Source organism: Phyllobates terribilis, unplaced genomic scaffold (assembly GCF_046119375.1).
Source record: "Phyllobates terribilis strain yellow unplaced genomic scaffold, ASM4611937v1 Scaffold_11__3_contigs__length_659146591, whole genome shotgun sequence".
In the NCBI taxonomy this organism is placed as follows: Eukaryota; Metazoa; Chordata; class Amphibia; order Anura; family Dendrobatidae; genus Phyllobates; species Phyllobates terribilis.
In genome coordinates, this window is record NW_027362771.1 from 225,168,247 (window position 1) to 225,194,138 (window position 25,892).

Genomic DNA, 25,892 nt, shown 5'->3' on the forward strand with positions numbered 1-25,892 from the left:
TCCTTAGCAGTGGTTTCCTAGCAGCTATTTTACCATGAAGGCCTGCTGCACAAAGTCTCCTCTTAACAGTTGTTGTAGAGATATGTCTGCTGCTAGAACTCTGTGTGACATTGACCTGGTCTCTAATCTGAGCTGCTGTTAACCTGCGATTTCTGAGGCTGGTGAGTCGGATAAACTTATCCTCAGAAGCAGAGGTGACTCTTGGTCTTCCTTTCCTGGGGGAAGGACTCCATTAATTAATTGGGATGGGGAAGAGGACAATACAGGGCCTTAAAATGAATTGGGGGCTGTAGGAGAGAGAATAATGTATGGTCTTATAATGAATTGAAGAGGAGGAAAGGACAATCAAGGGTCTTATAATGAATTAGTGAAACAGCTGTAGGTGTCCTCCCCTGTTTCACATGTTGCAACTTCCTTAACATTGTTGTAAAACATTTACATCCTGAAGAAGGGTTCACATCACGTTTGACCCAACGTTCTAAGGTAGAACCTCCATGAATCAGGATTGTCAGGCTATGTCCACATAGTGTTTCGTCCTACGTTCCATGGCTCCAACTGGGCTTACATCCCTGTATTCGGGCGTATGCACTGACAGGGCCATTGACTATAATGATGCAGACAGAGTCACAGTGTGCTATCTTGTACATCATTTTTAGCCATATAGAAGACAGCATGATGCTACCAGCCTCAACTAGGCATAAAACAGTGCCCTATAGAACACACTGTGACTCTGTCTGCATCATTATAGTCAATGGCCCTGTCAGTGCAATCCTATGTTGCAGGTGTTCAAACGTAAACCCTGTTGGAGCCACGTCAGCACACCAGTCTGAATCCCATTTTGCGGGGGTTCAGACGTAAGCCCCGATGGAGCTGTGGACAGTAGGGTAAAATATTATGTGAACATAGCCTGAAAATCTAGATCCATGGAGGTTCTACCTTGGTACTTTGAGTACCTATAGAGTTTTCTTGTAATGTCACGCTGGCAGATACTATTGAAAACCTTAGGTCTTGTGGAGTTCATGCCTCGAAGGTTCAGAACTGTTTTAGTGGTACGAAGGGACCTATACAATATAGGCATGTAATTTTAATGTTATGTCTGCATAGGGATTATTCTAATTTATCTTTCATTTCTATTTCGTTCTTTATTCCATATTTTTCTCATACTCTGATTTGAAAGAAGCCTTGCCATTTGCTAAATGTAAAACATCATTAAGATACTAAGCTTTTACATACACATTTGCTAGTTTTTAGCAAGATTTTATGACTGTTTGACAATAGCGAAATACAATATATTGGCTCAATCATGTTGAGCTTTTTGCCAATAAGGTTGAGAGGGAAAATTAATTACATACAACACATGCTATAAAGCAGTGCACTCATAGATTGGAATTTTACATGTATTTCAAAAACTGCAGCAACTCATTAGAAGCCATCAACTTTCTTACAGGATTAAAACTCTTGATGAGCGAATTGCATCTGTGAATCAAATTTCTGTCAAATTTTATGAAATCCGAATGTCTCAACAAATTTGAGCAATTTGCTATTTAATGTGCATGAATTGACGAAAAAAATGTCTACTTTCATTTTACATTACAGAAATTTGCAATAACCACAGCCACAGAAAGTTGCAATGACTGCATGGGTTGCCCCATAGTGTTTTGCTCCTATGGCATCAAATGCAATAGCACAGTCAATCAGGAGGGACTATTATAGCCAGTATAAAAGCGAAAGCAGTGAATGCAACAGCCATTTTAAGATAATTTAGGATATTGAAAGTATGTCAGTGTCAGAGCACAGCAATAGAGATTGGGAGTGAAAGTCCTAAAACATTGGACAAAAACTCCAAAAAGTAATGTGTTATACAACTGCAACACTGAAGAAGATGAGTGTAGTAGCTTGTGAATAATGCAGAGATTTAATTCATAGAGGGAGAAATAGAACAGGTGTCAGCAGCAGTAACAGACCCAGTGTGGTTGATCAGTGACATTGCGTTGCTGGCAACTTCTTTTGAATTCCTATTGCACTTTTTTTTCCCTTCACTGTTAGTCCACTTTAACCCCTTCATGACATTTGACATACTTATACGTCATGGTCTGATAGGGGTTTCCGACCAATGAAGTTTAGGTACGTAATGGCGATCATGTGCGGCACAGAAGCTGTGCCCCAGCTCTCACAGCCAGGATTGGTGCCTGCACCGTCTCTGGCTGTTTAACCCCCTCAATATCGATCGCAACATTCAGGAGACGGGGAAAGGGAGGGGGTTCCCTCTCCAGTCTGATCAGAGCCCCCATGACATCGTCGCGAGGGCCTTATCGTCGTCATGGCAACCCAAGGTCAGCCAGCTATGCAAGCCTGTTAGACTATGTAGCACTGACACTTATAATATTTTGCAATGCTGATGCATTGGAATGCATTATACCAATGATCAGAGTGATAAAAGTTAAAGTCCCATAGGGAGATTAAGTAAAAAAGTAAAAAAAATTGTAAAAATATTTCAAAATAAATAATTACAAAATAATAAAAAAAATAAAAAAATATTATACCTATATAAAAATAACCACATATTTGGCATCGCCACATCTGGAACGACCTGATCTATAAAACTGTCACACTAGTTAATCACTTCAGTGAACACCGTAAAAAAAATAAAAAACGAGGCAAATAAATATACTTTTTCATCAAACTGCCGAACAAAAAGTGAAATAAAATGCAATCAAAAAGACAAATGTAAGTAGAAATGGTATAGCTGAAAAAGCGATCTTGTCCCACAAAAAAATAAGCCACCATATAACTCCATCAGTGGAAAAATAAAAAAAGCTATAGCTCTCAGAATACAACAATGTAAAAACAATTCTTGTTCTATATACATTTTTTATTGCATAAAAGCAGCAAAACATAAAAAAATATATAAATGTGGTATCGCTGCAATCATACTGACCCAAAGAATAAGCTGTCATATTAATTTTACCACACGCGGTACGGCATAAAAAACAGAAAACAATTGGTGTTTTTTGTTCATCTTGTCTACCAAAAATCAGAATAGAAAGCAATCAAAAATGTTATGTGCCCAAGAATGGTACCAATAAAAACGTCATCTCATCCCTCAAAAAACTATCCCTCAAATGACATGAAAAATTATAGCCTTCAAAATATGGCATGGCAAAAACTTGTTTTTGCAAAAAAAAGCGTCTTTTAGTGTGTGACAGCTGCCAAACATGAAGAACTGATATAAATCTGGTATCTCTGTAATCAAACCAACAGGAAGAATAAAGTCTTCTAATCACTTATACCGCACGAGGAATGGCATAAAAAATAAATGAAACCAATTCTTGACCTGCTATTGATTTGTTCATTTTGCCTCCCAAAGATTGTTGTAAGCCTGGGCGCACATTTATCCTGCGCCCTACGCTAAGTGCTTACATCGGAGTTTCTGTGAAAATCTCTGAAGTATGTGATATGGAACCTTATGAATCCTTTCTTTGTCTTCTCTAATGTTAGCTATCCTTCCTAGCTTTGCATCATCTGCAAATATGATTAGTTTGCCATTAGTTCCCTTATCTAGATCATTTATAAAAATGTTAAACAACACTGGGGAAAAGACAGAGCATTGTGGTACCCCAATTGAAACTCTTTCAATTGGATGTGCAACCATTTATTACCACTCTTTAAGTACGATCACTGAGCCGTAGCCTTGTCAATCCCATACTTGGTCATTTTTCAATAAGGATAGTATGAGATACTTTATCAAATGCTTTGCTAAAGTCGAGATATACTATATCTACCGCATTTCATTAATCTACCCAGTCAGTGATTCCATCATAGAAGGAAATTAGATTACTCTGGCATGACTTGTTTGCTAAAAACCCATGATGACTCTGTTTAATTACTGTATTCTTATCCAAGTACTTACATACATGCTGTTTAATAATTTGTTCAAAGATCTTTCCTGGTATAGAAGTAAGGCATGTAAATTCCTGGCTCCATCTTCTTTCCTTTTTTGAAGATAGGGACAACATTTGCAATACTCCAATCTTCTGGGACTTCTGTTCTCCAGGAATTTTCAAAGATTCTGGCTAGTGGATCTGCAATTTCCTCTGTTATCTCTTTCAGTACCGTAGAATGTAATTCATCTGGACCAGGAGATTTAAATTCATTTAAATTAGCTAAGTGTTCCCTCACCATCTCAGATGTCTTTGTTCTCAAAAAATTACGACATAGTGATCATGGGAGATTTTAACTATCCAGATATTTGATGGGAATCTCTTTCAGGCAAAAATAATGTGTGCAGAAAATTCTTATATTCTCTTGCTGACAACTTTATCTTTGAAAAGGAAAAAGAGATAACAAGAGTATCTGCACATGGACCTTATCCCTATCGACAAGGAGGGAATGGTTTAGGAAGTAAAGGTGGCTGGGAATTTAGGAGGCAGCAATCATGTTATTCTCTAATTTTGGATTACAAGAGAAGGAAGACCTGCGAGGACTCAGACTATAAGGTTGGACATCAGAAAGGCAGATTTTAATGAACTCAGAAAGAAGGTAGGAAAAATCCAATAGCTGGATGTTCTAAAGACAGAAATGTCCAAGAAGGATGGGAGATTTTGCTAAATGAAATTACATTGCACAATCAGTAACAATCCTGAAAAGAAGGAAGAATTGGAAGCATTTAAATAGACCAGGAGTGATGAACACAGAACTTAAACACTTGCTAAAAAGGAAAAAAATAAATGTATATCAAATGGATAGAGGGGGGTAAATCTAAAGAAGAATATAATGCTATCTGCAGGGAATGCAGGGCAAGCGTTAGAAGAGCTAAAGTCAGTAATGAAGTGATGCTTGCAAGAGAGACCAAAAGCAACAAAGAGGGATTTTGGGGGTATGTCAAAAGCAAAAGAAAAGTCAAAGATGCTATAGGATTTTTACAGGATGAAAAGTGTGAAGTGGTCAAAAATGATGTTGAGAAGGCTGAACTTTTAAATTCCTATTTTGCATCTGTGTTCTCTAAGAAAGAAAATGTTACATTAACTGATCTTCAATGCACTATCGAAGGAATAAAAGAATCCACGCTATCTATAAACAGAGAGATGATGAGGGAACACTTAGCTAATTTAAATGAATTTAAATTTCCTGGTCCAGATGAATTACATCCCAGGGTACTGAAAGAGATAGCAGAGGAAATTGCAGATCCACTACCCAGAATCTTTGAAAATTCCTGGAGAACAGGAGAAGTCCCAGAAGATTGGAGAAGGGCAAATGTTGTCTCTATCTTCAAAAAAGGAAAGAAGATGGAGTCAGGAAATTACACACCAGTGAGCCTTACTTCTATATTAGGAAAGATCTTTGAACAAACTATTAAACGGCATGTATGTAAGTACTTGGATAAGAATACAGTAATTAACCAGAGCCAGCATGGGCTTTTAGCAAACAAGTCATGCCAGAGTAATCTAATTTCCTTCTATGATGTAATCACTGACTGGATGGGTCAGGGAAATGTGGTAGATATAGTATATCTCGCCTTCAGCAAAGCATTTTTATTAAAGAATCTCATACTATCCTTATTGAAAAAATGACCAAGTATGGGATTGACAAGGTTATGGTTAGGTGGATACATAACTGGCTCAGTGATCCTACTAATAGAGTGGTAATAAATTATTGCACATCCAATTGGAAGAGTGTTTCAAGTGGGGTACCCCAAGGCTCTGTCCTGGCCCCAGTGTTGTTCAACATTTTCTATAAATGATCTACATAAGGGAACTGAAGCTCAACTAATCAAATAGGCAGGTGATGCAAAGCTAGGACGGATAGCTAACACTAGAGAAGACAGAGAAAGGCTCCAGAAGAATCTAGGTAAGCTTGAACAATGGGCAATGACTAATAGAATGGTATTTAACAGGGAAAAATGCAAGATTCTACATCTGGGAAAGAAAACAAAAAAAACTTCTAAAGAATGAGAAGAATAGAACTAAGCAACAGCATGTGTGAAAAAGACTTGTGTATATTAATGGATCACAGACTGCACGAGTCAGCAGTGTGATGCAGCAGTAAAAAAGGCAAACAGAGTTCTGGGATGTATTAAGAGAAGTATAGAGTCTAGATCACATGACGTAATCATCTCACATCCTCCTTTTTCAGACCTCATCTGGAGTACTGTGTCCAGTTCTGGGCACCACATTTTAAAAAAGATATAGAAAAACTGGAGCAAGTTCAGAGAAAAGTTACCAGATGGTGAGCAGACTGTAAACTACTGTATGTCCTATGAGGAATGGTTAAAGGAGCTAGCAATGTTTAGCTTGAAAAAAAAGGGCTAAGAGGAGACTTAATAGCTGTCTACAAATATCTGAAGGGATATACTTATTCTCATTTGCACATGGAAACATGATAAACAATGGAATGAAACTGAAAGGGAGAAGATACAGATTAGATATCAGAAACATTTTTTGACAGTGAAGGTGATTAATGAGTGCAACAGGCTGCCACGAGAGGTGGTGAGTTCTCCTTCAATGGAAGTCTTCAAACAGAGGCTGGACAGACATCAGTCTGAGATGGTTTAGTGAATCCTGCATTGAGCAGGGGGTTAGACACAATGACCCTGGAGGTCCCTTCCAACTATAACATTCTATGACTCTATGAATCACTGAAATACGTTGAAGCATTCCAGAGTTCATACCTCATAAAGTGACACTGGTCAGAATTGTAAAATTTGGCTTGGTCTGGAAGATGAAAACAAGCTCAGGGGTGAAGTGCTTAAGTATCAGTAAGCCACAGAAAGAAAATCTGAAATAAATTTTGGTCATTGCAAATAAATTTTTTAGAAAAAATATATGAACTCTGAAAATTTAAATCTCAGAAGATTTGATCATCTCTAGTTAACTCTTTTATAAACTCTATAGAACTCCCTTTATACTTCTGAGTAAGCCCTATAGACCTCCCTTTACACTTCTGAGTAGATTAGTGATGCACTAAATTACCAAGTAATTTGAGAAGTAAGTATTTTGTGTGGTGTCAAATTTTAATATTTTATTTTTCCTTTTAGTGCACTGAAGTTCCTTATTCCTGTAACATCACGACATGCAATTCAAAAAAGCGGATTAAGTCCTATTCATTCTGCTGTGGATGGTCAAAACATGCAGTGCCTTGAACTACTTATTGAGAATGGTTTTGATGTCAACGAGCTCTTAGCTGAACATTTATCTGAAAATTATGGTGATAAAAGAATGACTGCATTGTTTTTTGCAGTATCTAATAAAGATGTTTTATGCACAGAGATACTATTAAAAGCTGGCGCTAATCCAAATTTGGACCCTCTGAACTGTATTTTAGTAGCTGTACGATCTGGAAGCTATGAAATTGTTAGACTCCTCCTAGTTCACAATGCCAATGTCAACTGCTACTTCATGCTTGTGAATGATACTCATTTTCCAAGTGCTATACAGTATGCTCTAAATGATGAAATCATGCTACGGATGTTGTTAAATAATGGATACCAAGCTGAGAGGTGTTTTGATTGCATACATGGGGACATGTATGGAGGATCATTTACGTGGACAACCTCTGAAGAAGTGCTGCCTGGTTGGACATCATGTGTCATAAAGGACACCCATGTGAGTTGTCATACTAGATGAAAGTATTTTTTTACTATATATACTTGCACGTAATGTACAAATTATTTTTACTTGCCCGTCTCAGCTATTAACCCCATCCTATGAGATAAAATGGTACAGTAAAACTATACCTGTCGATATAACTATTTGCTTAGAAGGGATAGGAGAAGAATGTCCGATTAGCTCAGAGCAGACAGCACCACTTTGTTATTACATCAGGAAGACTATATCTTCTCAGCAAGCAAAGAGAGAGAGAGAAAATCTAAGAATATGAAGAAACCAGCTAAAGGAAGTAAAATGAACCAATTGAGGTTATAGACAAAATCTTTGACTATGCAACAACTAGTATCTAGATGTTTCTATATTACATGTAATGAATCTAGATGTTTCTTTTTTATCCTTACTGAGTATAGTTCCAATGACTTGTCATATCCATTAACCCCTTTAAGGGTTATTCTGAATTTTGAAAGTTATCCCCTATCGTTACAGGGTTTGACTCCTGAGACCCCCACTGATCCCAAAAACCAGGCCTCTACACAGCACCGTGTGAATGGAGACATGATTGATCATGCACACTGTCACTCCATTCATTCTTATGGGAGTTCTGAAGACCAGCCTAGTGTAGCACTCGGCTATCTCTAGCAGTGTTCTGCTATCCTTCCTCCGAGATTAACAACAGCATTTAAATGGTATATAAGTATAAATTAAAGCTCTGCTCTGACCACTGCTATTAGACACAGATACTAGCTATGTAATTGTCACGCTAGTGAATCACACAGTTTGTAACCGCAGTCTTACTCATTACGTTCACTGCACTGCTCCTCCCAGTGTCAGACCATCTTGCTGAGCTGCTTCTTGCATCACGTCCAGCACAGCTACATCCTCCTGTTGCTGGAGAGTCTCCACCCATATATAGAGAGGTGTGTCAAGACTCTGCAGGAATTTAAAACCTTTGTGTCCTGCAGAGTTTTGCTTCCCTGGCCTATCCCCTGTCTGCAGTGGATAGATAAGGCAGCTCCTCCCTCCACACCTTGCCTGAGCTTAGGTTCTAGTTCAGTTCGTTACTAATTCCCTGTCAAGGTTCTTTATCGTTTTGACTCTTCTGTTACCAACCCAACTAGTTTACTCATTTTGTCTGATCTCTCCGCTCCTGACTTGGGTTCGTAATTTGAACCTGTGCTGCCCACCCAGACCTCAAAGTTTTTGACCACATCTCTGTCTTCATCCTCTGTACTTCATATCTATGACTTGACCCATTGGTAAGCTGCTGCAGATCCGGGTACTGCCCTGGAGTGGCACCTGGGGACTCCCCCCAATGGCGCAAGCCTATCATCAGAGACTTTAGAGAAGACCAGGTAGTCACTCAGTTATGCCCCTGGGTAAGTCCAGCCAGTGGGGTCCACACCCACCTCCATAACAGTAACATAGATGGCATCAACCAATTGTGGAGGGAGCTCAACTCCAGTGTCTCAACACACAATAACTCACGCAATTACATACATTTGCTTGATTATGTATTAAGGGGTTAATTTAATTAATCTTCCTGGTTCTCAAAATGTTTTTTTCCCAAGGCTATGTTCATATACATATTGTGCATTTGCAACTGTATGATGTATGCATAGGGCATATTCATCAAATTCATATGCAAGCATGTGCTATACTTCGAACTATATCTGTCTGAATTTTGACATATATGTCATCTGTGTCCATTTATATCCTCCCGCAACTATATACTTTAAAATTATATATATATATATATATATATATATATATATATATATATATATAGATATATATATATATATATATAGATAGATAGATATATACTGCTCAAAAAAATAAAGGTAACACTCAAATAGCACATCATAGATTTGAATGAATGAAATATTCTCATTGAATACTTTGTTCTGTACAAAGTTGACAACAAAATCACACAAAAATCATCAATGGAAATCAAATTTATTAACCAATGGAGGTCTGGATTTGGAGTCACTGCCAAAATTAAAGTAGAACACATTTTATAACATATATATAATATAGTCATTTTATTATTTTCTCAACTAGTTTTCAATGGTATAGACAGGGAAACATATTAAATGTTTTGAAACGTCTATACAGTGGTGGCCAAAAGTATTGGCATCCCTGCAATTCTGTCAGATAATACTCAGTTTCTTCCTGAAAATGATTGCAATCACAAATTCTTTGGTATTATTATCTTCATTTAATTTGCTTGCAAGGAAAAAACACAAAAGAGAATGAAGCAAAAATCAAATCATTGATCATTTCACACAAAACTCCAAAAATGGGCCAGACAAAAGTATTGGCACCCTCAGCCTAATACTTGGTTGCGCAACCTTTAGCCAAAATAACTGCGAACAACCGCTTCCGGTAACCATCAATGAGTTTCTTACAATGCTCTGCTGGAATTGTAGACCATTCTTCTTTGGCAAACTGCTCCAGGTCCCTGATATTTGAAGGGTGCCTTCTCCAAACTGCCATTTTGAGATCTCTCCACAGGTGTTCTATGGGATTCAGGTCTGGACTCATTGCTGGCCACCTTAGAAGTCTCCAGTGCTTTCTCTCAAACCATTTTATAGTGCTTTTGGAAGTGTGTTTTGGGTCATTGTCCTGCTGGAAGACCCATGACCTCTGAGGGAGACCCAGCTTTCTCACACTGGGCCCTACATTATGCTGCAAAATTTGTTGGTAGTCTTCAGACTTCATAATGCCATGCACACGGTCAAGCAGGCCAGTGCCAGAGGCAGCAAAGCAACCCCAAAACATCAGGGAACCTCCGCCATGTTTGACTGTAGGGACCGTGTTCTTTTCTTTGAATGCCTCTTTTTTTATCCTGTACACTCTATGTTGATGCTTTTTGCCAAAAAGCTCTACTTTTGTCTCATCTGACCAAAGAACATTCTTCCAAAACGTTTTAGGCTTTCTCAGGTAAGTTTTGGCAAACTCCAGCCTGGCTTTTTTATGTCTCGGGGTAAGAAGTGGGGTCTTCCTGGGTATCCTACCATACAGTCCCTTTTCATTCAGACGTCGACGGATAGTACGGGTTGACACTGTTGTACCCTCGGACTGCAGGGCAGCTTGAACTTGTTTGGATGTTAGTCGAGGTTCTTTATCCACACAATCTTGTGTTGAAATCTCTCATCAATTTTTCTTTTCCGTCCACATCTAGGGAGGTTAGCCACAGTGCCATGGGCTTTAAACTTCTTGATGACACTGCGCACAGAAGACACAGGAACATTCAGGTCTTTGGAGATGGACTTGTAGCCTTGAGATTGCTCATGCTTCCTCACAATTTGGTATCTCAAGTCCTCAGACAGTTCTTTGGTCTTCTCTCTTTTCTCCATGCTCAATGTGGTACACACAAGGACACAGGACAGAGGTTGAGTCAACTTTAATCCATGTTAACAGGCTGCAAGTGTGATTTAGTTATTCCCAACACCTGTTAGGTGCCACAGGTAAGTTACAGGTGCTGTTAATTACACGAATTAGAGAAGCATCACATGATTTTTCAAACTGTGCCAATACTTTTGTCCACCCCCTTTTTTAGGTTTGGTGTGGAATTGTATCCAATTTGGCTTTAGGACAATTCTTTTTGTGTTTTTTTCATTGAAGACAAATTAAATGAAGATAATAATACCAAAGAATTTCTGATTGCAATCATTTTCAGGAAGAAACTGAGTATTATCTGACAGAATTGCAGGGGTGCCAATACTTTTGGCCACCACTGTAGATTTCAATAGGTCTCCCATTGAGAATAATATACACATCTTTCCCATATTTTTTGGGGACCTATGTTTTTTGTACGTTCAAAAATGGAGTTAAAGGCTGAAACACAGAATTCAGGGATGTGTCACTTGTCAAAGTGTGTGCTGTTTACTTACTGTGAAGGATTTATCACAGATTAACATTGCCTGACTACATCAGTTTGGTAGTGCCCCCTCTCCCTGTGATGAGCACCTCACTGTCTATGGACTTTGTACAGGGATAGCCTGGTGTGGGCAGGGTTAGCTCTGATTGTATCACAACTGCTGCACCCAGTAATCTAAGTGATACACCATTGGATTCAGCTTCTCTTTGCCTACATCATGCTGCTCTCAGATGAGGTAGCAAAAACCTGCTGACAGATTCCCTTTAACTATGTTTACGTCACATAAAAAAGAACAGTGATTGTACTACATTTTGATGATATTTTCCAGTTTTCTATGTTTTTTTTTTAGTTTTGTGATTTCATCACAGTATCATGGATGAGGCATTTGGTCGGAAAAGTTATTCGAGTGTTAGTGGATTACATGGATTATGTTCCAATTTGTACAAAACTGAAATCCATCCTTGAAGTACAAAATGAATGGACAGAGATCCAGGAGATTATAGGTAAAATAGCTTACATCATAATTTACACATGCTTTCTTGAAAGCATCAGCATTTTTACTCTCAACAGAGGCAATCACATTGCCCCCCTATGAGGTACGCAAATTGTGTGCTGTGTCAGTAATGACATGACTGTGAATCCCATTGCAGAAGGAACTTGCTCTGTGATTTCAGCCTCCTGTACTTGTCTGTGTATGTAGATCACTAACTCCCTATTAGTGAATCTAGGCTGTTACCATTAGATCACTGTTATCAAAGATCTGTATGTACGAAAAGCATGGCACACATAGATAACGTGTTCTTTGCTAACCTGTTTCCCCATAGTAAAGGCCCCAATACATATTACACTAATGTCGGTGAAACCCACCGATATTGATGAGTTTGGCTGACTGTCTAATGTGTATGGGGTCGCCGGCCAACTGATTGTCGAGGACTGCTGATCATTGTTCTTTCAGAGATAAGCCGCCAGCCAACATGTAGGAGATCCCCTTCTCATAGAGACAACAGGAGTGCTCGGCTGAATGAACACTCTTGTGTGTGGGAGAGTCAGGCTAAGATGGCTGTTAGCCCAATGATCGTCTGAAGCATCGTTCGGCTGACAGCTTTCTAATGTGTATGGCCGGCTTAAAAAGAAAAAAAAAAAATTGATTAATTCATATACTAGAATGCACAAAAATACCTACAAAATAATGAGCAAAATGTCTTTTGGGGCACTCCTCAATAATGTACACCTCTTCGAACCTAAAATTACCAAATTTAGACATTTTGTGTGGTACAAACGTGTTTTGCATGGGTGGCGAGTGCTCAGGTATTAATATGTACTTGACATCATTTATTTGCCTCAGCCTTCAAAGTTTCTTCATTAGCCCTATCAGCTTTCGCACCTGCATTTCTGTACTTGGATCATTATCATTTACATTATATAGACAGTTGAATTCATTTTTCTGATTATAAGTGTAATTTATTTGTAGGAAACCCCCGTCAACTGAAGCATTTGTGCCGGCTTAAACTGCGTAAACTTTTTGGTTTGGAGAGATTACAAAACCTGTCATCTGTGAAGAGAGTTCCTGTGCCTCCTCTCCTGAAGTCCTATATATTGTACAAAGAGTATGATTTATATGGGAAGGGATTACATTTTGACACCTAATGAACTAAGTGTACTTTCTTGTTTACAAGTTGGCTTACAATGATTGATAACTGCCCGTAAACGTGGTGGAATTTTAAATAATAATAATATTACACTGTATGCTGCCTTTTTAAGTATTTAGTATTTTTAGTATTTTATATTATGCATATGTATCATGGTGGAGTTTTCTAGTCTCCGATTAGAAGAAAACAAAAATTACTTATTGTGCCATTATGGGAGTTCACTGCATACTAATTTATTGTAAAAAGCTTCAAGCAGGCAGAAGTCTATCATTTAGGCGGGTGTCATGCGAGAGAATTGAGCCCATTATGCTAATAACACTCGGCTCAAACTCTGCCAGAGCTTAAGCCGAGTTTCATCTTAGTGTGAACCGATTCTCTCCCATGAGAGAATTATAGCACAGGTGTGGAGAAGATGGAGAATTTAATTTCTCCATCTTCTCCATTGTATGAATTTGCAAATGTCGGACTACACTTGATGACATCCGAGTGCAGTCCAATGTTTCACATGCACGCATAGACTTGAATGGGTGCACGTGATCCGAACTCCAGAGCCACTCACAGCATGCTGGGATAGTTTTCTCATCCCGAATCGGCATGAGAAAAAAAATAGCAGATCTGCACTGCCCTCATAGAATAACATTGGGCCAAGTGTTATCAAATAAACCATTGCATAGCACCTGGCCTTGTCATATGTTCATGTTAGCAAGACCTTCGCTGGAAAGTTGTGTAAAAGCATGGGATGTTTGGAGTTAACAAATCATCCCCTTAAGAGAAGTCTGTCACCCTTGAAATGCAAATTGAACTAATTAAACCGTTATCTAGTGGAGTTAGCACTTATAAAAATCATATTAGCAGTATATATTTCACTGTTTTAATTAGTTTGAAAACTTCTTATATGTAAACGAGGTGGCTTTGGTGCAGCCAAGATCTTGATGCACCATTACGCCCAGAAGTTTAGCAAGCAGCTCCAGAGGGGAGGAGAAATCAGTTTCGTACTCCTCCTACATTCAGTGTAAACCTACTCTGTGATGCACTGGAGGCACAAATAACTGATCTCTCCTACCCTATGAAGCTACACTTCTGGGTGTAGACGTGTCGGTGTCAAGACTGGAGGCAAAGATAAGAGTGGACCCAGCTGCCCATACTGTGTGTGCATCGCTGACTCCTGCATAGTTAGTGTGCACGCACAGCATTGCTGTTATGGTTCAGGCAGAGCTTGCTCTCACAAAGTGAGCACCGTCAATCAAAGTGAGGGAACTGCTCAGGATGCAAATTAAGAGAGGCATAACGGTGCACCAAAGCATCTTCACTTGCATATGGAATATCAACGGTTTTCAACTTAATTACAATAGTGAAATGTATACTTATTTTTATAGGGGTTAAGTCCCCTACATAACTGTTTAATTAGTTCAATTTACATTTTGGAGGTGACAGTATCCCTTTAACTTTGATCTTTAAAAGAATTATTGACTTATCTTATGACATTCTCTTATATAAAAAATGAAAGGAATGTTCTAAACTATTAAAAGTAAGTATAATCAACAGTGCACCGGCAACAGCAAGTGATGATGTCCCATTCAGTCACCTGACCTCCGAGGCCTGTGATTGGTTGCAGCAGTCAGGTGGCTGGAACAGGAAATTATCATATTCATAAACTATACTGTCTGATTCCAGTCACCTGATGTCTGCATCAAATTACAAGGTACCTGGAAGTTAGGAGAATTTTTAGTAATCATAATAAAATATTTTAGCTATTATTATGCGCCGGCTATATTTGAGAGGAGCGAAGGATATTCTTACTGGAAGGCCCATGATGGGGAACATTATACCAGAAAGGGACCCAAGATGGAGGACATTATTATATGATGGGACCCAGGATTGGGGACATTATTAAATAAAGGTGCCAGGATGGAGGACATTATTACAGGAAGGGGTCCAGTATGGGGACATTATTAAATAAATGGGCCTGGATGTAGGACATTATTACTGGAAGGGGCTCAAGCTGGGAAACATTATTACGGGAGGGAGTACAGAATGGGGGATATTACTAAATAAAGGGGCTAGAATAGAGGATATTATTACAGGAAGGTGTCCAGCATGGGGGAAATTATTACAGGAAGGGACCCAGGATGGGAACCTTGTTAAATAAAGGGGCCAGTATGTAGGGCATTATTACAGGAAATGGCCCAAGATGGGTGACATTAATACTAGAAGGGGCCCAGGGCGGGGGACATTATTGTAGGAAAGGGCCCACGATGGGGAACATTATTAACTAAAGGGGCCAGTATGAAGGACATTGCTACAGGAAGTGGTCCAGGATGAGGCACATTATTAAATAAAAGACCCAGGATGGGTAGCATTATTACAGGAAAAGGCCCAGGATGGGGGGACATTATAATAGGAAGGAACTCTGGATGGAGGACATTATAACAAAAAGGTGCCCAGAAAGGGGGACATTATTAAATAAAGGTGCCCATGATAGGGAATATTAATACGGGAAGGGGCCCAGGATGGGGGACATTATTAAAGAAGCTGCTACCACTTTATATAACACCACAACAGCTGCCGCTCTCAACTCGGTCGCCCCCCTCACACATACCAAAGTTTGCACAATCAACAGGCAACCCTGGCACACCAGCCTGACTAAAGAACTGCGACTCCCTCTCATCTCAGCTGAAGACTTTGCCTCTTTCTTCAAGCAGAAGATTGGCAACATCAGACAAAGCTTTTGCCTAAAGTCCCCACAGCCCCTCCTCCTATCTACCCAACCTTCCTCCTCCAAAACCAAATTCTCTACCATTACAGAAGATCAAGTCTCCTCTTTACTCTCCAAATCACACCTCACCACCTTCTAACACTCTCACACCCGTCCAATGTATCCTAAACTCTGCTGCCCGACTTATCCACCTGTACCCCCGCTACTCCCCGGCCTCCCCCCTCTGTCAATCCCTTCACTGGCTCTCCATTACCCAGAGACTCAAGTTCCAAGACCCTAACCTTGGCATACAAAGCCATCCACAACCTGTCTCCTCCATACATCTGTGACCTAATCTCACGATACTTACCTACACGCAACCTCCGATCCTCACAAGATCTCCTTCTTTACTCACCTCTTATCTCTTCTTCCCACAATCGCATACAAGATTTCTCCCATGCATCTCCCCTACTCTGGAGCTCTCTACCCCAGCATATCAGACTCTCTCCCACCGTGGAAACCTTCAAAAGGAACCTGAAGACCCACCTCTTCCGGCAAGCATACAACCTGCAGTAACCACCGCTCCATTATACCGCTGCTCGACCAGCTCTACCCTCACCTACTGTATCCTCACCCATCCCTCGTAGACTGTGAGCTCTTGCGGGCAGGGTCCTCTGTCCTCCTGTACCAGTCGCTGACTCATTTTGTTTAAGATTATTATAAGTGTTTTTTGCTATGTATACCCCCTTTTTCACATGTAAAGCGCCATGGAATTAATGGCGCTATAATAATAAATAATAATAATAAATAAAGTGGCCAGGATGTGGGACATTATTACATTACATATTATGGGGGAGAGCAAACACGTATGTCTTTATAGGAACTAGAAAGGTACAAGGAAGGGCCTGTGCATCTTTCCAACATGCAGGTGGGGGCCAGGTCCAAATTTTGCACAGGGGTCCATCGGACTCTAGTTACGCAAATTAATTAAACTAAAAAGGTGTGTAATAAGAATAATAAAAGGCATTTTTAGTTAACAAGATATTTTACAAAGTCTGTTATCTTTGCATGCACTACTGATTTATGGAACTATTAAGTATGAACCATTTAAACCATCTTCTGACTTTAAGTATAAAAATTACTTTAATTTAGGAAGCAGGCTATGTGGTTGGTGTCAGCAAGCTAGTTATAACAATTCTTCACTGATATAGCTACTACTAGCACTAGATCTCTCAGAAACACACAATGGTATTACCTAATGGCTCCAGGTGCTATTGCTAAGAAATGGAATAAAGAAACTTAGACTATTTTATTAGATGGTCTGGAGGATTCCCTAATCAATAATTAAAATAGGAAGGTATATGTAAGTTGTGTATGTGTAAAAGATACCACTTTGATCATATCAGAAAGGTTCTATAAATTGTTAAATTAGTTTCCAGAATTGAGACCCTTTTCGAGAGCAGCCAGTTGCCCTTATGCATTATTAAACCACTCTAAGCCATTTGAGATCATTGGGTCTTTGAATTGTGCAGTATCATGGAAGATAAAACATGATGTTCTGTCTGTGTGTACAAAGTCTGCTTGGCGAGTTAAAGGAGCTTCTCATGTCTAGGCAACTGAAGTCCTTCATACCTTACACTTATACTGATATATTTACCAAACATTGTACATTGATGCAAAATGCAAAAGGGATACAGTAGGTATTAAGTACACAGATATTTACCTGGACTTAATACAATTGTAACAAATCCAATTCACTGATAGCAAAGGCCGGTGTTTTACATATGAAAGTGATTATTTGGTTGTTTTTTTAATTAAAGGCCTTAGAAAGCTAAAGAAATAGATTGTTGGGGTCCAACTCTCGGCTCCCCCTATGATCAGCTGTTTGACATTTTATGCCATTCACTTAAACTGCAAAGCTGTAATATGGAGCATAGCCACTACTACACGTACAGTAAACAGCATTTGCAAAAAAACACTCAAACAGCTTATCAGAGGGGGTGCTAAGACTAGTCCTCTGTCTCATATTTTAAAGGCTTACTCTAAGGACCATGAGATTTAGAAAACTGTACAACCCCTTTAAGGTATTGAAAAACAAGGTATTTAAAAACATTTCAGTTCTTATACATGGCTTAAACTTAGCTTATATAAATCTGGAAGTCCCTTTTGATGCTACATAAGAATAAGGAAGTAATACTGGTGCTTAATTGCACTCATATTATGCTCGCTATATTTGGACCTCCCACAGGTCATCAGACTTGGCGGTATTGCATCATAGAAGCTTAGGCTCAAAAAAAACAGCCGTGTTACTAAAATCTGAAAGCAGCCTTAATGTGGATCTGTCATTTACAATATGATGCTCTTATAAGGGTAAAGCGAAGGTCCACTGTGTATCTGAGCCAAAAGGCACAAAGAGATATGCTGCAGTTTGTGATTGCAAATACTTATTCCTCACTCTTGGGCCAGCTAACACTCAAGAGTGAAAAAAGCCTATGTTACTTGGGTGTAATGTCTGCAATCTTAGGCAGGGTCCACATGTTGCGGCTTCCATGCCCTTTGTCACAAAAACATAAAAAATGTGCCTTGGTTGCAACATTAGAACCCAGTCTGGACCTCAATATTCATGTGAATGTTGACATCTACTGGAAAAGGCTAGACTGGGGAAACTTTATAGATCTGGAAAACTGTGCCGTGGATTTACTAAAGCTGTCTTTTAGACAGCGCATACTTGCACTAGACAGTCTTATAATATGCCAGATTTAGCACAGTAGCTATCTGACTGCTGACTGATAAACTTGATACACCTTAAGTCTACATAATTTAAGTTTACACCATCTTTTAGTTGGCTTAATTTAGGCAAACTGTGGTGTAAGTATAAATCACGATTAGAGCATGCCCCTTTTTTCAAACAATTTTCAGATAGACCACGTCCCATTGATCAGCGTGTCAGTAAATTGGTCTAAAACAAATAATAAATGTGGTGCAAGGCATGAAAGACAGTTTGTTGGCACAAATTAAGCCAGATTTTTGGGGTAGGTAGCTTAGTAAATCAACCCCATTGTACACTGTGTGCACAATTATTAGTCAATTTGTATTTCTGATGATTAATTTTATTATTGAACAAGTGCAGTGCTGTTAAGGTTAATAAACATGGAAATATTTAAGCAAGTAAAAGTGAGGTTTTTTCTTTCTTTTGAGAATGTCTATGTGTGTATAATTATTGGGCAACTATTAATGTGCTGAATTATTATGCAACTAAATTAAAATGTACATTTTCCCATCTCAGTTGTTTTATTTTCATCAGATAAAGTGAGAATAATAACCAAACTCAAAATGTACAAAAATATATTTCTGATTTCATTGAAAAAAAATATCAGTGACCAAACTAGCCACCCTTCTATTCAATAATAATCATAAGCCTTCCATCCATAGAGCCTGTCAGTTTCTTAATCTGTTGATAGTCAACTTTTTGGGCAACATCAACCACACCCAGATACTGTTCAGAGAGGTGTACTGTTTTCCTTCACCATAAAGCTCCTGTTTAAGAAGGGCCGTCAAGTTCTTAATAGGGTTTAGCTCAGGCGAGGAAGGGGCAGGATCATTATTCTTTCATCTTTAAGAACTTTATTGGCTAGCCAATCAGTGGAGTACTTTTATGCAAACGATGGAGCATTGTCTTGCTTAAAAATCATGGTTTTCTTGAAAGATGCAGACTTTTTACTGTAGGTTTTGGAGTTGATTTTGAATCTATCTTCAACTCAAAAAGGTCCAACTAGCTCATCTATAATAATACCAGCCTATATCAGTATCCCATCTCCAATTTGCTGGCTTCTGGAGTCCAAGTTGGGGTCTGTGCCCGTTTCTGATCCAGCCATGGGTCTATCCATCTGGTCCGTGAAGTGTCACTCATCTCATCAGTGCATAAAACTTTTGCAAAATCTGTATTCAGATATTTCTTAGCCCAGTCTTGACGTTTCTCTGTCTATGTCTTGTTCAGTGGTGGTCGGGTTTCAGTCTTCCTTACCTTGGCCATGTCTCTGAGCACTGAACACCTTGTACTTCTGGGCATCCAGGGAGGTTGCAGTTCTGGAATATGACAGCACTACTGTAGAGGATAATGGCTTCCTGGTCGCTTCACGTTTGGAAGTTAATGTTCGTCTTTTTTTCTCAATATAGTTTTTTGCGAGGAAAACAAGGTACCTGATAATTCTGCACACCTGGATAAAGGTTGTTGATATCCTTAGGCTACACGCTCCCTCATTTTGCAAATACTCATCACCTGATCTGCTTCATCCACTAAGAATTCAAGTTTATATGGCTTGGAGTTGGAAAATCTGCATTAAAATGATAATACGGTTAAAATACTCACTTGCCTAATAATCGAGTATACAGTGTAAGGCTTATTTCTCTTTTATTAGCCACTAGTAAATGATACATTAGATTCATACAGAAAACCCTCTCTACAGCTTTTCCCACGCTTCGGATCTTGCCTCAATCTATGCACACACAATATGAACTCATCTCCACGCTTTATTCTACTTTTCTATGGGATTCATTCCTTTTCCTTCTACACATTTGCGGTCCACCACAATAAATTTACACAACCAGATACTGTACTATATTTTGATCCATTTCCACAGAACATATAAAATATATATATTTTTTATAGATAAGAATACATGTGTGCACACAACTTGTTACTGCTATTTGCAATTTCTTATTTTATTTTCCCTTTGGCTCCTTGTCAGAAAGATTCCTTTTACACATTTTATTATTTCACTTTGTCTAAAATAAAAAATGGAGAGGCTGAAATTCTCCAACAATCTCTAACTCCCCCTTTTTTTCTCCACTAAATCATGTATTTTCCAGACTATACACTTCTTTCAGGCAATTTTTCTACATTCTTAAGAATTCTCTCTCTCTTCGACACACTTACCTATCAAAACATATCACCAGCACATGATTTTGAATCCAATTTTTATAAACAACACACAAACACAAGTTTTTCTTTCTCTCTATTGATACATGTTTTTCCTTTTATTTAGTTTATTAACAATACTGAAAAGATCTGACAGGGCGGGCAATGACAATATTTTGTTTTTATTTCACATAATAAAGTGTTCACAAAGTCAAACCGACTCCTTCTTCAGGACACCCACATGTAAAGGGAATACTTTACATGTGGGTGTCCTGAAGAAGGATTCGGTTTGACTTTGAAACGCGTCGACAATAAACTACTTTTATTAATCTCTGGTCTTTGGCTCTTTTTTTTTGGCAATCCGGCAGATAGCTCTACAGTATACATTACAGCGATGATGCTGATAATGTAGCACCCCGAGGGCTCGGCTGCTACAGGGGTATTGCACCTCAAACCAGAGGTGTGATATTCCACTCCCAGGTAAGGATGGAGTGTGGACCAGGGCTCGGTAGGCTGCATGCACCACACACACCCCATTTCCGAGGAACAGACCAACGGTGCTCCCACTAGACAGAGTGCAGGCACGACAGCTTCTGTTCCTGGCTGGAGTGGGGAGGGGAAAGTACACCCAGTGGTGTAGGAGCAGATAGGGGTGGGTTTCTGGGCATAGATAGGAGCCCATTGGTTGCTAGTCACCTGGGCTCACACATAGAGGGAGGTATATAAGGTGGGCACCATCTTAGATCAGTGTTCAGTTCAGTGGAGACAGTCTGAGGAGAAGACAGGAAGCAGAGCCCCTGCATGGGCTCTGCTCTGCAGGCCGGCCTTGTCAGGAGGCTGGAGCCTGAGAGAGAGAGAGAGAAGAAGGAACAGAAAGGAAAGTAATAAAGGAACTGGAACAGAGGAGAAAGGAAGCAAGGAACACAGAGAAAGGCCCAGAGACACGAAGGCAGAAGGAACCCCATATGCCCAGAGGAGATACTGGGTGAAGGGTTGGCAGAATAGGGTACCAGAACCCAAATTGGTGGAGGCGACTAATCCTCAGCCAAAACCGGAGGTTGTGACCACATCTTGGTGCGACCCCTCACTACATCCACCAGAAAGGCATACCGCATAGGGTCAGGGAAACCGGGAGAGGTTTCGCCAACAGAAGGCCCGAGGAAGCTGGACAAAGGTGGGTCACTGGTGGGGACGGCCAGAGAAAGGAAGAGAGGGGAGCTCTGAACCACGCTCTGGAATTGCCTGGGAGTTGACCGAGTCCCTCACCTGGTGGACGCAGCACGGCTTGGGCAGTCATCGCCTGCAGCATTGACCTGAATAACAACCGTGAGTAAAGCTTTGGAAACTGCAATTACAAGTCTCTGTGTTTCATCGCCGCACCAGCACCATCAGTACTGGGACACTCACACCATCACTACCACCGTCATCCACATTAGCTGCCCTGAGGCAATACTCCTCCCGTGGGGAGTTATCCCATACTCAGCTGCGCAACCAACACCAGCCTCAGCGGTCGGCAGCGCAGCGGCGGTCCCCACTGACCGCAATCCACGGGTGGCGTAGTCGGACACTTATTACAATACAAATAGACTGCCACTGGTTTGACCACCCTGGGCACGGACCGGGTCACCGCCACGGAGAACTACAACCCCCAGCGATCCGGCTCCGGGTATTCCCCCTGCACAGCAGCAGCACAACACAGGCCCAGGGGGCGCGTCAACTTTGGCGTAGTCGGCAGGATCATTACCAACCCGCCACAAGTGGGTATTGCGTGCCTGAAGAAAATTGCACATGTACCTTAAAAAGAAGTCTCCCGCCATTTCCAGAAGTTTCCCGCCGTCCGGAGTCGTTTCCCGCCATCCGGAGCCGATTCCCGCCATCAGACGCCATTTTGGACCGTTTCCCGTCATCTTCATCAGTTTTTCCCGCCCTGGCAGAGCGGACGCCATTATGTGCGCACCAAAGGACAGCAGGAAGCCACCTCCCATCGTGGGCCAGGTCCCAGAGTGGCGCCAAAGAAGGAGCCCGCCCCCACCAGCCATGAATGCAGCAATGGAGATGTCCATCAACGTGGGGGGCCTGCCCCTGAAGGTGATTGTCAGCAGATGCCCCCAAGACCAACCCCCATGGGGGCGGATAGGAAAGAAAACTGAGGGGCTGGGTGCGGCCTGGATCAGTCTGGACCTGCTGCACCCGGAGATGGAGGGAGCAGAAAACTCCACCAGCACCCTGGCCCGCAGCCTGCTGCAAGCGGAGCCACCCTGCAGCCTGACAGAACTGCTGGCCCAACTGCCTAGAGACCCGGATCGTGCGCGCGCAGCGCTGGAAGATCTGAATAGGAGGATGGTCCGGGCGCGGCGGGATGTGTTTGCCGGGTGGAGAGAGGAGATGGCCCGGCAGCACGGAGGTGACCAGCAGAGGACCCCGCCGGAACCGGGCAGCGCGCTTACCACTGGGCGCGGAGAAGAGGGACCGGCAGCTGCAGATGAAGCCGCGGAGGAGGCCACGGAGACCGAGGCAGGTAATGGGGACGCCACCACTCCAAGCACTGGGAAACACCAGCCTGCCCTCACCCTCCGTTGCGGGACCCGAAGCCCCGGGGACCGTACCTGACACCACGCCTCCACCGCCACCAGCTAGGCCTCAGGCAGCAAGCACCGTCGTCACGCCCCGCCCCGCGCTGTGCCCTCTGAACCCTGGCGCCGTACAGCGTGAGACGTCACGGGCCAGGACGCAAGACCCAGCACACCCGGGCGCCGCTGCCTCACCAGCGCCCCCTACCTTGGCGGTGCCACCCCCGGGCGCGACCAACAAGCGACCACCGGCCTGGTCGCAAGGCCGAGTGCCAAGAGGGCCCGGACGGGTCTGAAGAGTATGAAGCAGGAGGACATCGCCACTGAAAGGTGATGGTACACAAACTGTACATAGTTACCCGTCAGGGTACAGGAACTGTTTACTGTTGTGGAACTGTTGCTGAGTGAAGTGTGGTCCCCGTTGGGACTCGTGTGGAATAGTTAAAGGACTGTTACCTGTGTGCCCCTAATCCCTAACCAGGCTGAGGACTGTGAGCAGCCATTCCCCTATCCCCACTGGCCGAGGACTGAGAGCGGCCATACCCTTGTACATAGTTGCGCTTCTTAAAGCGCCCCCTACTGGTTTTATACAAGAACCGCAACGTCTACCTCAAAATTAAAATGGACTGTTGCACCTTTACCTGGTCGCAAGTTGCACAGCGGCCAGAGCTCAAGAATATGTTTTGAAAATGTTTATGTGAAAATGTCTTATAATGGAAAGTTTAATATGCTGCTAAAATAGTAATGCCAAAAGTTTTATATTGTGTTTTGCAAAAAGAGTTCCAGTGGCATTAGTAGAATGTTTTATAAAAATGTTTTATACCAGTAACGTTAAAAAGAGAAGGGTACCTCCCATAAAGGGATGGGTGAAAAGTTAATGTCTTATATACAAATGCATTCTAAAATTTTGTATGTTTTTGAATTGTCTTTGCTCTTTTCCAGCCCGAGGACGTGCTGTGATTTACCAGGGGGGAATGTAGCACCCCGAGGGCTCGGCTGCTACAAGGGTATTGCACCTCAAACCAGAGGTGTGATATTCCACTCCCGGGTAAGGATGGAGTGTGGACCAGGGCTCGGTAGGCTGCATTCACCACACACACCCCATTTCCGAGGAACAGACCAACGGTGCTCCCACTAGACAGAGTGCAGGCACGACAGCTTCTGTTCCTGGCTGGAGTGGGGAGGGGAAAGTACACCCAGTGGTGTAGGAGCAGATAGGGGTGGGTTTCTGGGCATAGATAGGAGCCCATTGGTTGCTAGTCACCTGGGCTCACACATAGAGGGAGGTATATAAGGTGGGCACCATCTTAGATCAGTGTTCAGTTCAGTGGAGACAGTCTGAGGAGAAGACAGGAAGCAGAGCCCCTGCATGGGCTCTGCTCTGCAGGCCGGCCTTGTCAGGAGGCTGGAGCCTGAGAGAGAGAGAGAGAAGAAGGAACAGAAAGGAAAGTAATAAAGGAACTGGAACAGAGGAGAAAGGAAGCAAGGAACACAGAGAAAGGCCCAGAGACACGAAGGCAGAAGGAACCCCATATGCCCAGAGGAGATACTGGGTGAAGGGTTGGCAGAATAGGGTACCAGAACCCAAATTGGTGGAGGCGACTAATCCTCAGCCAAAACCGGAGGTTGTGACCACATCTTGGTGCGACCCCTCACTACATCCACCAGAAAGGCATACCGCATAGGGTCAGGGAAACCGGGAGAGGTTTCGCCAACAGAAGGCCCGAGGAAGCTGGACAAAGGTGGGTCACTGGTGGGGACGGCCAGAGAAAGGAAGAGAGGGGAGCTCTGAACCACGCTCTGGAATTGCCTGGGAGTTGACCGAGTCCCTCACCTGGTGGACGCAGCACGGCTTGGGCAGTCATCGCCTGCAGCATTGACCTGAATAACAACCGTGAGTAAAGCTTTGGAAACTGCAATTACAAGTCTCTGTGTTTCATCGCCGCACCAGCACCATCAGTACTGGGACACTCACACCATCACTACCACCGTCATCCACATTAGCTGCCCTGAGGCAATACTCCTCCCGTGGGGAGTTATCCCATACTCAGCTGCGCAACCAACACCAGCCTCAGCGGTCGGCAGCGCAGCGGCGGTCCCCACTGACCGCAATCCACGGGTGGCGTAGTCGGACACTTATTACAATACAAATAGACTGCCACTGGTTTGACCACCCTGGGCACGGACCGGGTCACCGCCACGGAGAACTACAACCCCCAGCGATCCGGCTCCGGGTATTCCCCCTGCACAGCAGCAGCACAACACAGGCCCAGGGGGCGCGTCAATAATTTATCAGAATGTTTAAAAGTTTCTTAAAATTTAATCTTATAAAGAAAAGGCCCACATTCCTTACAGTAAAGAATTATATATTTGATTTTTGACAACTGTCAGGAATTCTAAGGTTATTTATCAGTGTACCCTTTATAAGGAAGCATATAGTGTGTCAGCAATCCCACAGTATGTAATTCACATGTGATGTCACTATGTCACTGTCCCTCTATCCAGCTGACGTTTGAGGCTTAAATAGAATATGTCTTCATCCCATTTGTTGTAAGGGAACACCCATTGAGCAT

The 25,892-nt window shown here is 41.8% G+C and overlaps 1 protein-coding gene across 1 annotated transcript in view; it reads left to right on the top strand.

Annotated features, from left to right (window-relative positions):
- Nucleotides 1–18,995, top strand: part of ASB15 (ankyrin repeat and SOCS box containing 15) — a 54,743-nt gene extending 35,748 nt beyond the window's left edge. The window contains exons 8-10 of the mRNA XM_073652076.1: nt 7,034–7,601; nt 11,837–11,990; nt 12,959–18,995. Coding sequence (XP_073508177.1) covers nt 7,034–7,601; nt 11,837–11,990; nt 12,959–13,134 — 898 coding nt within the window. The 3' untranslated portion in view covers nt 13,135–18,995. The remainder of the gene's footprint in view (nt 1–7,033; nt 7,602–11,836; nt 11,991–12,958) is intronic.
- The last annotated feature ends 6,897 nt before the right edge of the window (nt 18,996–25,892 follow it).